General features: G+C 43.4%; 1 protein-coding gene across 8 annotated transcripts in view; it reads right to left on the bottom strand.

Moving 5' to 3' along the window:
• LOC109922496 (autophagy-related protein 2 homolog B) overlaps positions 1 to 16064 on the bottom strand; it is a 97678-nt gene that overhangs the window by 39010 nt on the left and 42604 nt on the right. For 6 of the 8 annotated variants that reach the window (XM_048600055.1, XM_048600053.1, XM_048600057.1 and 3 more), the window contains 7 exons: positions 14771 to 14879; positions 13500 to 13692; positions 12484 to 12626; positions 8439 to 8599; positions 7218 to 7390; positions 485 to 635; positions 227 to 313 (listed from right to left, as the gene is read on the bottom strand). In XM_048600055.1, the coding sequence (XP_048456012.1) occupies positions 227 to 313; positions 485 to 635; positions 7218 to 7390; positions 8439 to 8599; positions 12484 to 12626; positions 13500 to 13692; positions 14771 to 14879 (1017 nt within the window). The remainder of the gene's footprint in view (positions 1 to 226; positions 314 to 484; positions 636 to 7217; positions 7391 to 8438; positions 8600 to 12483; positions 12627 to 13499; positions 13693 to 14770; positions 14880 to 16064) is intronic. The other 2 variants (XM_048600056.1, XM_048600060.1) reach the window with 1 other exon arrangement.

Raw genomic sequence — 16064 nt, 5'->3', positions numbered from 1 at the left:
GTCAGCACCTTCAGGAGAAGAGGGGGACCCGTACCCCAGTGAGTGTCAGCACCTTCAGGAGAAGAGGGGGACCCGTACCCCAGTGAGTGTCAGCACCTTCAGAAGAGGGGACCCTGTACCCCAGTGAGAGCCAGCACCTTAAGGAGAGGAGTGAGACCCATACCCCAGTGATAGTCAGCACCTTCAGGAGAGGAGGGGGACCCTGTACCCCAGTGAGAGTCAGCACCTTCAGGAGAGGAGCAGGACCGTGTACCCCAGTGAGAGTCAGCACCTTCATGAAAGCAGATGTAAATTGGTAGGATGATGGAAAGACCTATGTAAAGTCAGAGACAAAGTATTGTTAAGCGGCAACCTCATACAGTATTTGGACATGAATCTCCATTATTCAGCAAGTTTTTAAAACCAGTAAGCTTAAAATAAATTCTTCTCTGCAGAAGTTGACACAAGATACAATTATTTCACATATTTATTGTTGAACTCATACCTTGGTGACAAAGGAAGACTTTGCTTGTTTGGAGACAGAAATAATGCTGACCATCACAGCCTTGATACTTCCCCACAGTGAACAAGCTTGCGTTTTCAATCTCCAGCCAGAATTCACCATGCTGCCCAGCTAACAGCGTGCCATCTTCACTCTGCAATAGAACACTGTGCTCAGATACAGCTGTATCTCCATTCACCACGTTGCCTGAGATAGTGCTTGTGTGTCTGTCACCTTCTTGAACATTGATGGTGATACTGCGATGCATAATAAGACCACAACATAGAAGAGCAGAATTAGGCTATTCAGCCAATCGAGTCTGCTCTGTCATTCAATCATGGCTTACATGTTTCTCAAACTCATTCTCCTGCCTTCTCCCTGTAACTCATGCTCCCCTTACTAATCAAGATCCTATCTGGATCAGATCTAAGGAAGGGTCACTTGACCCAAAACGTTAACTCTGATTTCTCTCCTCAGATGCTGCCAGACTTACTGAGCTTTTCCTGCAATTTCAATTTTTGTCTCTGATTTACAGCAGCCACAGTTCTTCCTGTTTTTAAGATTCTATCTATCACGGTCTTAAATAGACTTAATGACTTGGCCTCCACAGCCTTCTGCAGCAATGAGTTCCATAGATTCACCACCCTCTGTCTGAAGAAACTCCCCCTCAGTGTCAGTGCTGTGGGAGATTAGAAAACAGAACTGTCTCTGGAGACTATGTCTGCAGGAGGAGTGTTTGGATCCAACTCATATCAGACTGTTTGGACTGGCTGGGAGGCAGTTACAGTCACTGAGGAGCATATTGGAGGCACACAGTGTGATGGTTTTTAGATTTAGAGATAGATGGGTAACTATCAGGAAAGGTAGGAAGGTAGTTCAAGAGTCTCCTGTGGCTATTCCTCTCTCAAAACAGATATACCATTTTGGTTAGTGTTTAGGAGGATAGTCTTTCAGAGGAAAATAGAAGTGGCAGCCAGATTTTGGGCACCAAGAATGAATCTTATGTTAAGTGGGGTTTGTCAAGATTCAAAGAGTAATTGTCAAAAGGAGTTGTATCAAAAGTTGTATAGGACTTTGGTTCGACCACATTTGGAATACTGCGTACAGTTCTGGTCACCACATTACCAAAAGGATGTGGATGCTTTGGAGAGGGTGCAGAGGAGGTTCACCAGGATGTTGCCTGGTATGGAGGGCACTAGCTATGAAGAGAGGTTGAGTAGATTAGGATTATTTACATTAGAAAGACAGAGGTTGAGGGGGGACCTGATTGAGGTCTACAAAATCATGAGAGGTATGGACAGGGTGGACAGCAAGAAGCTTTTTCCCCCCCAGAGTGGGGGACTCAATTACTAGGGGTCATGATTTCAAGGTGAGAGGGGAAAAGTTTAAGGGAGATATGCGTGGAAAGTTCTTTACGCAGAGGGTGGTGGGTGCCTGGAAGGCGTTGCCAGCGGAGGTGGTAGAGACGGGCACGATAGCGTCATTTAAGATGTATCTAGACAGATACATGAATGGGCAGGGAGCAGAGGGATACGGATCCTTGGAAAATAGGCGACAGGTTTAGATAGAGGGTCTGGATCGGTGCAGGCTTGGAGAGCCGAAGGGCCTGTTCCTGTGCTGTAATTTTCTTTGTTTTTTTTTGTTGAACTCTCCTGTCAGGAGCACAGACAGGAGATTCTGTAGCCGTGAGAGAGAATTCAGGGATGGCATGTTGCCCCCCGATTGCCAGGATTACAGATGTCTCAAAACGGCTGTAGCATAATTGTCAAAGGGGAGAGTGGGAAGCTGGAAGTTGATGTACACACTGGTAAGAAAGACATAATTAGGTATAGGTTTGAGGCTTTGCAGACTTAATACAGGAGGTTAAAAAGCAGAACCTCAAAGGTAGTAATCTCTGGATTATCCCCAGCGCCACATGCTAGTGAGAGGAGGAAGAAGAAGATAAGGCAGATAAATCAATGGCTGAAGAGATGGTGCAGTGGGCAACGATTCAGATTTTTGAATCATTGGGATCTCTTCTAGGGCAGAGAAGACTTGTTCAAAAGGGACAAGTTTCATCTGAACTGGAAGGGGACCATATCCTGGCAGAGAGATTAGCTAGTGCTATTTGGGAGCTTTTAAACTGGTGTTTTTTTTTTGCGGTGGTGCGGGTTGGTTGGGAGGATCCCAACTAATGGTGAGAATAGAAAGATAGATGAGGATGGCTCTGAGTTTAAAAAAGAGCAAGTTAATTAGAAAAGGAAGGTAAGAGCAAGTCAGAGAACGAGGTGTCTCTGATGAATTAAACTATTTATTTCAATTCAAGGGATTTTACAGGTAAGGCAGATGAACTCAGGACATGTATGGGAACACGGGACTGGGATATCATAACTAATACAGAAACAGGGCAGAGGGAGGGACAGGATTGGCAGCTGATTGCTCCAGGGTTTAGATGCCTTAGCAAGGGTAGAAAGGGAGGCAAAAGATGAGGGGGAGTGGTGTTTTTGATTAAGGAAAACATTACTCCTGTACTCAGTGAAGATTTTTCAGTAAATAAAATCAGTATGTAGATGCACCCCCTACTAGAGAAGGAGCAAAACTTGACCCCCTCTTAGGAAATAAAGCAGGTGAAGTGACTGAAGTATTAGTAGGGGAGCACTTAGGGACCAGTGATCATAATGCTATTATTTTTAAAATAGTTACGGAAAAGGATAAAAGCTAACATTCTTAATTGGAGTAAGGCAAATTTTGATGGTATGAGACAGGAGCTTTCTAGAGTTGATTGGAGTAGTTTACTCGTAGATCAAGGGATGGCTGACAAGTGGGGTGCTTTCAAAAGTGAGATAACAACAGTTCAGAGACATTATGTTCCTGTTAGAGTGAAGCGTAAGGCTGGTAAGAGTAAGGAACAATGGATAAATAAAGATATTGAGGCTCTGGTCAAGAATAAGAAGGAGTCATACATTAGGTATAAACAATTGGGACAAAGTGAATCTTTTGAAGGCGTTAAGGGTGTAGGGGCATTCTTTAGATAGAAATCAGGAGAGCAAAAGGAGATATGAGAATGCCTTGGCAGATAAAGTTAAGGATAATTTAAAGAGATTCTACAGGTACACTACAAGCAAAATAGCAACTGGGGAGGGAATAGGGTCCTTTAAAGATCAACAAGGTCATCTACATGTGGAACCACAGGAGATGAGAGATAATAAACAAATATTTCTTGTCAGTTTTTACTATGGACAAAAAAATGGAGGCAAGGGAACTCGAGGAAATAAATACTGATGTATTGAAAACAGTCCACATTACAGCAGTAGCAGTGCTGGAGGTCTTAAAAAACAAAGGTGGATAAATCCCCGGGACCTGAACAAGTGTACTCCAGTACGTTCTGGGAAGTTAGGGAAGAAATTGCGGGGCCCCTATCAGAAATATCTCTATCATCTACAGCCATGGGTGAGGTGCTGGAGGACTCGTGGTGGCTAATGTTGTGCCTTTATTTAAGAAAGGTAAGGAGAAGCCTGGGAAGTATTGAACAAAAACAAAGTTGCTGGAAAAGCTCAGCAGGTCTGGCAGCAGCAGCTGTGAAGGAAAAAACAGAGTTAACGTTTTGGGCCCAGTGACCCTTCCTCAGAACTGCAAAGTATTGGCCTGTGAGATTGACATCAGTGGTGGATAAGTTGTTGGAGGTGATTCTGAGAGACAGTATTTACATACATTTGGAGAGGCAAGGGCTGATTAGGAATAGTTATCATGGCTTTGTGCGTGGGAAATTGTGTCTCACTAACTTGATTGAGTTGTTTTGAGGATGTATCCAAAATGATAGATAAGGACATAGCAGTACTCATTGCCTGCGTGGACCTTGGTACAGCCTTTGACAAGATTCTGCATGATAGACTAATTAGTGAAGTTGGATCACGCGGGATTCAGGGAGAGCCAATTGGATATAAAAAATGCTTGATGGTAGGAGACAGAGGGTCATGGTGGAGGGTTGTTTTTCGGACTGGAGGCCTGTGATCAGCAGCATTCCGCAGGGATCGGTATAGGGCCCACTTTTGTTTGTAAATCATATAAATGATTTGGATTGGAATTTAGAAGGCATGGTTAGTAAGTTTGTGAATGACACCAAAATTGGTGGTATAGTCAACAGTGAAGAAGGTTACCTAAGATTGCAAAGTGATCTTGATTAATTGGACCAATCAGCTGAGTGGCAGAATGAGTTTAATTTGGGTTCACTCTATGCAGGCCTCTCAGTTTTCTGTAATTTTCAGTCAGATTCTCCCTCAACCTTCTAAACTCCATCGTGCACAGACCCAGTGTCCTCAACTGCTCCTCATATAACAAGCCCTTTATCCCCAGGATCATTCTTATAAACCTTGTCTAGATCCCCTCCAATGCCAGCACAATCCTTCCTTAGGTATGGGGCCCAAAACTATTCACAACATTCCAAACGGGGTACGACCAGAACCTTATACGGCCTCGGCAGCATATCTCCGCTCTTGTATTCTAGCCTTCTTGAAATGAATGTTAACATTGCATTTGACTTCCTAACTGCCAACTGAACCTGCATGTTATCATTTGGAGAATCCTGAACTCAGAATTCCATTTCCCTTTGAGCTTCACACTAAGGTGGAGATGATGGCGTAGATCATGCCTCACAACCCTTATTGAATTCTTTGAAGAGGTAACCAAGCACGTGGACGAAGGTAGAGCAGTGGATGTGGTATGCATGGATTTAAGTAAGGTGTTTGATAAGGTTCCCCATGGTAGGCTCAAGCAGAAGGTAAGGAGGCATGGGATGGGGGAAATGTGGCCAATTGGATTCAGAATTGGCTGACCCTTAGAAGACAAAGGGGGTTGTGGACGGAAAATATTCAACATGGTACTCAGTTACGAGTGGTGTACCACAAGGATCTGTTCTGGGTCCTCTTCTATTTGTGATTTTTGTAAACGACTCGGACGAAGGAGTGGAAGGGTGGATTAGTAAGTGAGCGGACGATACGAAGGTGAGTCACGTTGTGGATAGTGCGGACGGCTGTTCTAGGTTACAAAGGGACATCGATAGGATGCAGAGCTGGGCTGAGAAGTGGCAGATGGAGTTTAACCCTGAAAAGTGTGCGCTGATTCATTTCAGAAGGACGAACTTGAAAGCAGAGTACAGTGTTAACAAAAAGATTCTTGGCAGTGTGGAGGTGCAGAGGGATCTTGAGGTTCATGTCCACAGTTCCCTGAAAGCTGCCACCCAGGTGGATAGAGTTGTTAAGAGGGCATATGGTGTGTTAGCTTTCATTAATAGAGGGATTGAGTTCAAGAGCCGTGAAGTTATGCTCCAGCTATACAAAAGCCTGGTTCGGCCACATCTGGAGTATTGCGTCCAATTCTGGTCGCCTCATTACAAGTAAGATGTGGAAGCATTGGAAAAGGTGCAGAGGAGATTTACCAGGATGTTGCCTGGAATGGAGGGAAGGTCTTACGAGGAAAGGTTAAGAGAGCTAAGGCTTTTCGCTTTAGAACGACGAAGGATGAGAGGTGACTTGATAGAGGTGTACAAAATGATCAGAGGTATAGATACAGACTTTTTCCTAGGGTGGACGTAGCTATTACGAGGGGGCACAGTTTTAAAGTGCGTGGAGATGGATATAGAGGAGATGTCAGAGGTTGGTTCTTTACTCAGAGATTGGTCGGGGCATGGAATGCATTGCCGGAGAGGGTAGTGGAGTTGGCCTCATTAGGGTCATTTAACGGCTATTAGATAGGCGTATGGATGATCGTCTCAGGTAGGGATGGAGGTCAGATAGACCTTAGGATTAGGGTAAAAGTTCAGCACCACATCATGGGCCAAAGAGCCTATACTGGGCTGTCCTGTTCTATGTTCTATGTTCGATGAGGCTGACTCTGAACTGCCCTCTGGGCAATTAGGGATGGGCAATAAATGCTGGCCTGGCCAGCGACACCCTCATCACGTGAATGAATAAAATAACACACTTCTGAAGCCTTTCCCTGTTTAGAAATTAACCTACACCTCTAGTCTTCCTACCAAAATGTCTAACCTTATACTTTCCCACACTGCAAGTTCCCCTCCAAGTAATTCACCATCCTGACTTGGAAATATATCGCTGTTCCTTCTGTGTCGCTGTATCAAAATCCTGGAATTCCTTCCTTAAGGGCATTGTGGGTCAATCTACAGCACATGGACTGCAGCAGTTCAAGAAGGCAGCACACCCCCACCTTCTCAAGGGGGGCAACTAGGGATGGGCAATAAATGCTGGCCCAACCAGTGATACTCATATCCCATGAGTTAATTAAAAATAAATATTATATTCCATCTGCCACTTCTTTGTCCACTCTCCTAGCCTGTCCACATTCCTCTGCAGCCTCCTGCTTCCTCAACACTACTTGTCCCTGCACCTACCTTAGTGAATCCACCTGGTTGCAGGTGACAAAGACCAATGCTAAGGACAGTTAATGGTCAACCACAATAATGTAGGACTAGAATCACAAAGGCTTAGACAAGATATGGATAGCAAGTTTCCTTTCCTGCAAGATATCAGTGAACCAGCTGGGGTTTTATTACAATCCAACAGATCACCTTTAACAGAGGCCAGCCTCATTTTTTTAGTATTTAATTGTATCTCGATTTAAATACTCAATCAATTGAATTACCAATTCAGTAACTAATCTCAAGTACCAGTTACAGGAAACTCAAACTGGGAGTTACTGTATCATTCACAAGCAGACACTGAATTCTCTCATATACTCTCACCTTGGTATCTGTGTATATGCTGACAAGCCCATGAGACACATTGAGAAGGATCGACAGAAAGCTCTGGCAATTCTTGTTCTGTTGTTCAACTTTCTTTTTACGACGTGAACGGTGGGCAGGGTCAGTACTAGGGCAGAATGGTAGCGTCTCCTCATCAGAGCCACTCTCGTCATCTACAGAACACATGCAAGGAATCGTGGGTCATATAATCCTTAGGACACATCATGCAGCCAAATGTTGCAGCTTTCGCTGCCAAGAGTAAGGAGGCGAAATATGCAGCAGCTAAAGCAGCATATGAAGCAGAATAGACACGACTTCAGGTAGAAGCCAGAACGTTAACCTATCTTTCTATTACTTACCTCCACTCTGCAATGCACTTCTAGCTTTGCCTAATCTCACTGCACTCCACCAACCAGTCATTCCCTTTTTGCCTCCTCAGCATATTTCTTGCTTTAAACATACATGACTAAATCATAGACACTTCAAGTAAAGGAGGCAATTTGGCCCATTGTGATCTTGCTGGTTGTTTGAAAGAGTTTTTCGATGACTCTCACTCCCTGTGCTTTCCCTGATGTCCTGTTATTTTTTGTTTCTCCCTTCAAGAATTTTGACTTAAAAGTTACTCTTGAATTTCCTTCCATTGCCCTTTCAGGAAAAGCATTCCACATCAGAAGGCCATTTCTCTCATTGCTCCTTCTCTGAACTTTTTTGCCATTTATCTGGAAGCCTCCAGTTACTAAAGCTCTTGCCACATACAATAGTTTCACTCACAAAATCCCTCAATTTGCACTGACTCTGGATCATCTGTTAACCAAGTTTCATCTAATTACGGTATGTGTGCAGTTTGCAATGGTAGTCAATGTGTGGGATGTAGGGACATTAAACAATACTCTATTCCTCTTCACAATACTGGGAGGGACAGGAACATGGGAACAGGAGTAGGCCATTCAGCCCCTCGAGCTTGTTCCACCATTCAATGAGATCATGGCTGATCTGTGGCCTAACTCCACATACCTACCTTTGGTCAATATCCGTTAAAACAAATTTATCTATTTCAGATTTAATATTATCAACTTATGTAGCATCCACAGTTGTTTGTGGGAGAGAGTCCGAAACATCTACCACATAAAGCACTCAGCTCCTGCCTTATGGGCTAATATGAATGATGGGAGTTACATGGATCGTAATCAAAATAGTATGTAGGGTGGTGCAATACTGTACCGTCCTGGAGGAGTGTCGACTTGAGTGGAGGGAGACTGTCTTTGTTGAACGCGTTGATTAACTGACTGGCTACAGACAGTCCAACCCCGTAAGTAATGTTTTCAACAGTCTCAACAGGAGATGGGGCAGCAGGTTCCCATAGTAACAAATCATTATTTATTCTGTAATAAGGGTAATGAATAACACAAACAAATTATTACATAAAGAGACAATTTGTCTAACACAGTGCTTTATCACATCTTCAGGATATTCAAAGCATTTCATACTAAGTGACATACATAGAAACATAGAAAATAGTAGCAGGAGCAGGCCATTCAGCCCTTTGAGCCTGCTCTGCCCAACATTCAAAACGATCATGGCTGATGATGCAACTCAGTATCCTATTTCCGCTTTTACCCCATTACCCTTTGATCCCTTTAGGCCTTTATCCCCACTCTCTGCCCCTGCCAGTCAGCCAATCCTCTATCCATGCCAGTACTTTGCCCTTAGTGCCACGGGCTCTTATCTTATTTAGCAACCTCCTGTGCAGCACCTTGTCAAAGGCCTTCTAGAAATCTAAACAGATCATGTCCTTTGGCTTTTCTTTGTCTAACCTGCTCACTACCTCTTCAAAGAATTCTAACAAATTTGTCAGGCATGCCCTCCCCTTGATGAAGCTGTGCTGACACAGCCCTATTTTATCATGCACCTCCAAGTTCTTCACGGTCTCATCCTTAATAGCAGACTTTCAAATCTTACCAACAATCGAGGCCTATAGTTTCCTGTCATCTGCCTCCCTCTCTTGTTAAACAGGGATGTAAAATTAGCCATTTTTCAGTCCTCTGGGACGTTCCTTGACTGCAGTGATTCCTTGAAAGATCGCCACCAATGCCTCTACAATCTCCTCAGCTATTTCCTTCAGAACTCTGGGATCTGATCCGGTTGATTTATCCACCTTCAGACATTTCAGCCTCCTCAACACATCCTCCTTATTGATGGCCACTACTCTCACCTCTGTCCCCTGATTCTCTTGAAGTTCTGGTTTGCTACTGGTGTCTTCCATTGTGAATACTAAGGCAAAGTACCAATTCAGTTCCTCTGCCATTTCTTTGTTCCCCATTGGTACTTCTCCAGCCTCATTTTCCAGTGGTCCAACATCCACTCTTGCCTCTCTCTTACCTATTAGGTATCTAAAAATACTCTTCTATCTTCTTTTATATTACTAGCTAGCTTACTCTAATATTTTATCTTCTCCCCCCCTTATTGTAATTTTAGATATCCTCTGCTAGTTTTTAAAGGCTTCCCATTAATCTTCATTACATTGTATGCTTTCTCGTTTGCTTTTATGTTGCCCTTGACTTGCCTTGTCATCCATGGTTGCCTCATCCTCCCCTTAGTGCGTTTCTTCTCCCTTGGGATGGATTTCTGCTGTGCTACCCAAATTGCCCCCAGAAACTCCTGCCATTGCTGCTCTACCACCCTTCCAATCAACTCTGGCTGGCTCCTCCCTCATACCTTTGCAGTTACCGTTACTCAATTATAATACCCTTACATCTGATTCCAGCTCCTCCCTCTCAAACTACAGGATGAATTCTATCATATTATGGTCACTGTCCCCTTGGGGTTTCTTCACCTTAAGCTCCCTAATCAATTCTGCCTTGTTACACATCAGCAAATCTAGAACTGCCTGTTCCCTAGTGGGTTCTAGCACACTGCTCCAAAAAAATCACTGTGTGGAGATTCCACAAATTCCTTTTCATGGGATCTGCTACCAATCCAATTTTCCCAGTCCACCTGCACATTGAAGACCCCATGATAATTGTAATGGTGTTTTTCTTACATGCCTTTTCTATCTCCTAATTTATTTTCTTTCCCACATCCTGATTACTTGTAGGAGACCTGTACATAACCCCCATCAGGATCTTTTTGCCTTTGCGGTTGCTGAACTTTACCCACACAGATTCTACACCTTCCAACTCTATATCACTTCTTGCTATCAATTTAATCTTGTTGACTCTGTACTAATTTGCTTGTGGCTCAAGTAGTTATCCAGAGATTACCACCTTTGTGGCTCTGCTTTTTAAGTTAGCTCTTGAGCTGCTCATATTCCCCTTAGCTGAACTTCTTTTTTCTTTCTACATATATTGTTGACACCTATGTAGACCACTCCAAATTCCTCAGCAGCCGAGATGAGGTATCCTGAACCTGGTACCAGGCAGGCAACAAAGCCTTCAGGACTCTCAATCCTAGCCAAAGAGAATACTGTCTATTCCCCTGACTGTATTATCCCCAACTACAACTACATTTCTCTTTTCACCCCACCCTCTCTTGAATGGCTCCCTGTACCATGGTGCTATCATCACTTTGCTCATCGTTCTTGCAGCCACCGCTCTCATCCACAAAGGGAGCAAGAATCTTAAACCTGTTAGGCAAGTTTTCAAGGGCTGAGGCTCTTTTAGCATTATCATGATTCCTGTACTGCCTTGCTCATAGTCACATCCTCCTGTCCCTGACCAAATTTGATGTAGTTAATCAAAGCGCTGTGACTGCCTCCTGAAACAGTGTCCAGGTAATTCTTCCCAACCCCCCGACCTTGATGAGTTGCAGTGCTCAAAGCTCAAACTCCAGATAATCAACTCTGAGACACAGTTCCTCAAGCCATAAGACCACAAGATATAGGAGCAGAATTAGACCATTCAGCTCATCAGGTCTGCTCTGCCATTCAACCAACACTTGCCACAGAAAGATTGCGCACTCTGGCTGGAAAATCCAGAACACTGGGGCACAGCCTCAGAATAAAGACCCAATCATGTAGGACCGGGATGAGGAAACATTTTGTTACTCACAGCATTGCGAATCTTTGAAATTCTCTACTGGTAAGGTGTAGAGGCTCCATAATGGAATACATTTAAGGTTTAAACAGACTGATTTTTGGTCTCTCAAGGAATCAAGAGATATAGAATGGAGATTGGAAGGTCAAGTAGAGCTAGAGGTTTGACCATGATTGCACCGAAAAGCAGAGCAGACTTGACAGCTCATATGGTCTATTCCTGCTCCTTTTTCTTATGTTCAAAACATCAAACTTTGACATGGCAGTACTACTCCTACAGCACTGTGTAGTATGGGTTCAAGTTCCCCTGGATTGAGGCTTGAAATCTCTGACTCAAATGTCATAAAGAAAAATAGAAGATGTAACAAAATAGAGAGCGATAGATTTTCGTAAATCATGACAGTATAAACTAAACAGTGAAATCTAATACATAATCAAACTTAAAGCAAAAACATGTGAAATTTGGTGGTTTTTCAGATCTTTACCCTATACTTTTGCAAATGCTGGAGACATGTTGTGGCTAGGTTACCGGATTAGTGATTCCAGAGTCCAGATTTATAATCCAGTAGAATGTGAGAATGTTGGCTTGAAAATTTAAACTCGGCTTTTAATAATCAAGGAGTGAAAACCTGGCCTTAGTAAAAGTGACCATAGAGCTGACTAATTAAAATACAGCTGCTTCACCATCATTCTTCAGGAGTAGGAAACCTTATTTAATATAGCTTGCAAATGGCACATGTAGACATAAACAGCAGTAGGCCATTCAGCCCCTCAAGCCTGTTCCACCAATCAATGAGATCATGGAACTGTGGTCCAACTCCATAAAACTGCCTTTTGGCCCATATCCCTTAAAACCTTTGCTCAATAAAAAATCTCAGACTTAAAACTCACAACTTATCCAGCATCCACTGGTTTGCAGAAGAGAGTTCCAAATACCTACTACCCTTTGTGTGGAGAAGTGCTTCCCAATATCTCCCCTAAATGGTCTGGCCGTAATTCTCACACTATGCCCCATCTACGACTCCAACATGAGTGATGCTCAATAGGCCTGGCTGAACCAGAGACAGGCAATCAGTGCTGGCCTTACCAGGAATACCACATCTTGAGAATGACTAAAAATAAGAACAATAAGGATACTGTATCCCAACAGGAGGGGCATAGAGCCAAGAAATGAAAATAAAAGCATTAACCACAACCTCATTTGCTGCATTTAAATGGGAGAGATGTTAGACTCGCCTGTTATACACCTTCTCATAGAACGCTTTGTTTGGCAGAGTGAGGTTGACATTAGGTAACATCAGTTCCAGTACGTAGTGGGACGTGCTTATGGTTTTATCCTGGAATTGACCCATTTCGAACTGATCCCCTGGCATCACCATCTGCAGAGAGCACACTGATCTAATGAGACAAACAGCGTTGTGGCCTTGTTGATCTATACCAACTTTCAAGGTGCAAACAGCACCTGCCTCTCCTACTCTATTAGCAAGATGCAGTGCCTTGTTGCTGAGAGTTTTACCAGTTTGGTCATGTTACAAGTTCACTTGTCACTACTTATCACACTATGCTGACGTCAGCATTTCCATATGTATAACATTTGAATGTACCATATTGTTCATAAAAACATTCTGGGAGTGCTGTAATTGCTCACGTACCTTCACTTCGGCAAGCTCAGTTGGGAAAGTCATATGGCAGCTGCTGTGTGAAACTGAAGATGTGAAAGTAACTCAGTGGGGCATAAGCTTCTGATGTATATCCACAGAATTAATTCATTACCTGACACTGTTTGACCTGTCCTGGAAGAATTTGTTGGGGACAGTGCAGAGGAAACTGTACTCTGCATCTAACCCTGTGCTGTACTTGTTTTGGGAGTGTTCGATTTGGATAGCATAGAGTTTTAAACTGTATCTAACCCTGTGCTGTACCTGTCCTGGGAGTGTTTGATGGGGACAGTACAGAGGGAGCTTTACTCTATACCTAACTCCATGGTGCCCCTGCCCTGGGAGTGTTTGATAGGCATAGTGTGGAGAGAACTTTACTCCATAATTAATCTGCTAAGAAGTGCGTAACCTTAACTTGTCTGCCTGTAATGTGAAGTGATCCATTCACTTCATGACTTTCTTCATGCGGGTGATCAAACTTGGACTGGAATCTAATTTGTGCCACAAGACTAATGGTAAACATCAACAAGAACTGATACCAAGATTAAGGTTTCTCCATTTTGCCTAAACGCGCACGAGAAGTGATGCTCCCACCTCCTCATTTTCATACATGACTCTTCGCGAGGAGAAAGGCGAGGGTTCTTGCTTTCCCAAATCACAAACATCCTTCAGGGAGTGGCTGCCACCTTCTTCATCTTCAAGTAAGTGACTCCCAGGTTCCTCCTCCTCTGTCGTTATTCGCTCCAAGATGGAATGCACCACTGTTGGATTCACTTTCAATACAACCCTAGTGACAAAAGCCCCCATGGTATCAGACTAAACACACACTCAATGTCAATTCAGCATTGTAGCAACAAGATACAGACATAACATTCAAAGTCACACAAAGCCATGAGAATCGGATGTGATCCTATAATTAATTCTCCAACAATTAGATGCAAATAAAGATAGACAGGTAGGTCAATGCTCTGGGGCAAGTCTATTGCCATATCTGGATTTAACTGTCACAGAGCCTTCAGCAACTGCTGGAATGGTTTTCCCTCGCTGTCTATCGCAGACTTATTTTACAATGGTCTTTAAAAATCCTAATATATGACTCAGTATCAGATTTTTGTCTGGGAATGCTCGTTAAATGCCTTGGGACAAGGAGTAGTAAAGGGTTTTTAATATGTTAAGAGGTGCTTCAGAAATATATGTCTATTATAATGCACTTCACTGAAGTAACTAAAAATCAAATATGACAGATTTAGATAGACTTTTGCAGGATATGTTGACAACTTTGGAGCAGGAATGTACAGAGCATGGAGCAGGGCCTGTTCCTGTGCAGTAAATTCTGTATATTGCTGTGTAAAATTGATCAACAGGTTTTGGCAGATCCACCACATCACATTTCATGAATGGACTCTCACCCTCTGTACTGTGGACTGGTCTGTACAGCCATCCCCTCAAGCTCTGAGCAAAGCAGCTAATGCCCATTTCCCTGTCCTCTTTCCTCTCACAAGTTATTCTTGTTCATAAGGCAAACCTGGTGACATGTGTTCACTTTCTTGATTTCTTGCTTCATCAGCCTTAGCACAAATAGCTAATCTCAGTTATTAACAGAAGAAAAGGAAGTACCACCAATTGGGAGAAGGGATAGATGAAGGATTAGTATTCAGAGACATCCCCAAATTGTTCAGGCTGAAGAACAGAATCTTGCTGCCCATGTTTGCAAAGCTGACTCATTTTTGAAGTTTATCAGACTGTACTTCAAGAAGTATTTTGAACTTTTCACAACCTCAGAACATCCTTTAGCATTTTACAGCCAATGAAACAATTTGGAAGCGTACTCACTGCCATGTCAAGGGAAACATAATGTTACCTGCCTTGGCCAATCAAACTTCCCGCTGTCGAAAGTTGACATGTCTCCATCAGCACCATGTGACACTTTAAAAAATGTGAACGGTGGTGTCGCAGGATCTTCCTGGAATTTACCTGAGATCAAGATGAAGCTATTAAGCATTCAGTGCAGCCCGTAGCACTGCTGCGTTATCAAAACCAGCAATCCCACTCTCTTGCTAAACAGTCTTGTCCCTTCTGCTAGGAACTGGCTCCATAGGTATCAGTGACATTCCTGCATCTTTGCTGTGGAAGTGCTAGTGATGGACTGGGGTGGACAAGGTCAGAAGTCACACGGCACCAGGTTATAGTCCAACAGGTTTATTTGAAAACACAAGCATTTGGAGCGCTGTTCCTTCAGACTTCACCCAATGAAGGAGCAGCTCTGTGAAAGCTTGTGATTTCAAATAAATCTGTAGGACTATAAGCTGGTGTCATCTGGCTTCTGACTCTTGTATCTCGTCTGGGCAGATGTACAGACATCTCAGTCAAGCCTGATCCTGGCCTTGACCCTTCCCAATAGGGGATAACAGGTCACAATGAGATTGGGGAAAAAGTTAAAGCTACCACAGGAAAAACACTTGACAGAGGGTACTTCATACAAAATAAGATACCCTGACACGGTATGACCTGAACTTCTGTTCTTTTGATGATTAGTGTAGTAACAACATCATTACGCTATCATTACCCTCTCAAAGGGTTGTGAATCTGTAGAATTACTTCCCTAGAGTACGCAGGATGCTGGGAAAGAGGAGATAGATTTTTTAATCAGTAACAGGTTTAAAGATTATGGAAAGTGGGCATGAAAGTGGAATTGAGGCCGAAATGCAAATCAGCCACGATCGTATCAAATAGTCGGGCAGGTGCAGGGGCTCAATTGCCTACAGGGGCGGCACAGTGGCCCAGTGGTTAGCACTGCTACCTCACAGCGCCACTGACCCGGCTTCAATTCCACCCTTGGGCGACTGTCTGTGTGGAGTTTGCACATTCTTCCCATGTCTGTATGCTCCAGTTTCTTCCTACAGTCTAAAGATGTGCAGGCTAGGTGGATTGGCCATGCTAAATTGCCCGTAGTGTCCAGGGATGTGTAGATTCGGTGGGTTATAGGGGGATGGGTCTGATGGGATGCTCTGACCGTCGGTGTGGACTTGTTGGGCCGAATGGCCTGTTTCCACAGATTCTATAATACTCCAGCTCATAGCTCTTATGTTTTCATATCCTATGAAGTATAATGACTATATAAACGTGGGTGCTCATTTAAAATAATATTGATGGGGTAAC

This window comes from Rhincodon typus, chromosome 8 (assembly GCF_021869965.1).
Source record: "Rhincodon typus isolate 14 chromosome 8, sRhiTyp1.1, whole genome shotgun sequence".
NCBI classification, from domain to species: Eukaryota; Metazoa; Chordata; class Chondrichthyes; order Orectolobiformes; family Rhincodontidae; genus Rhincodon; species Rhincodon typus.
Note: the sequence above shows the minus strand (reverse complement) of the source record. Positions and strands in the feature narration are given on the sequence as shown.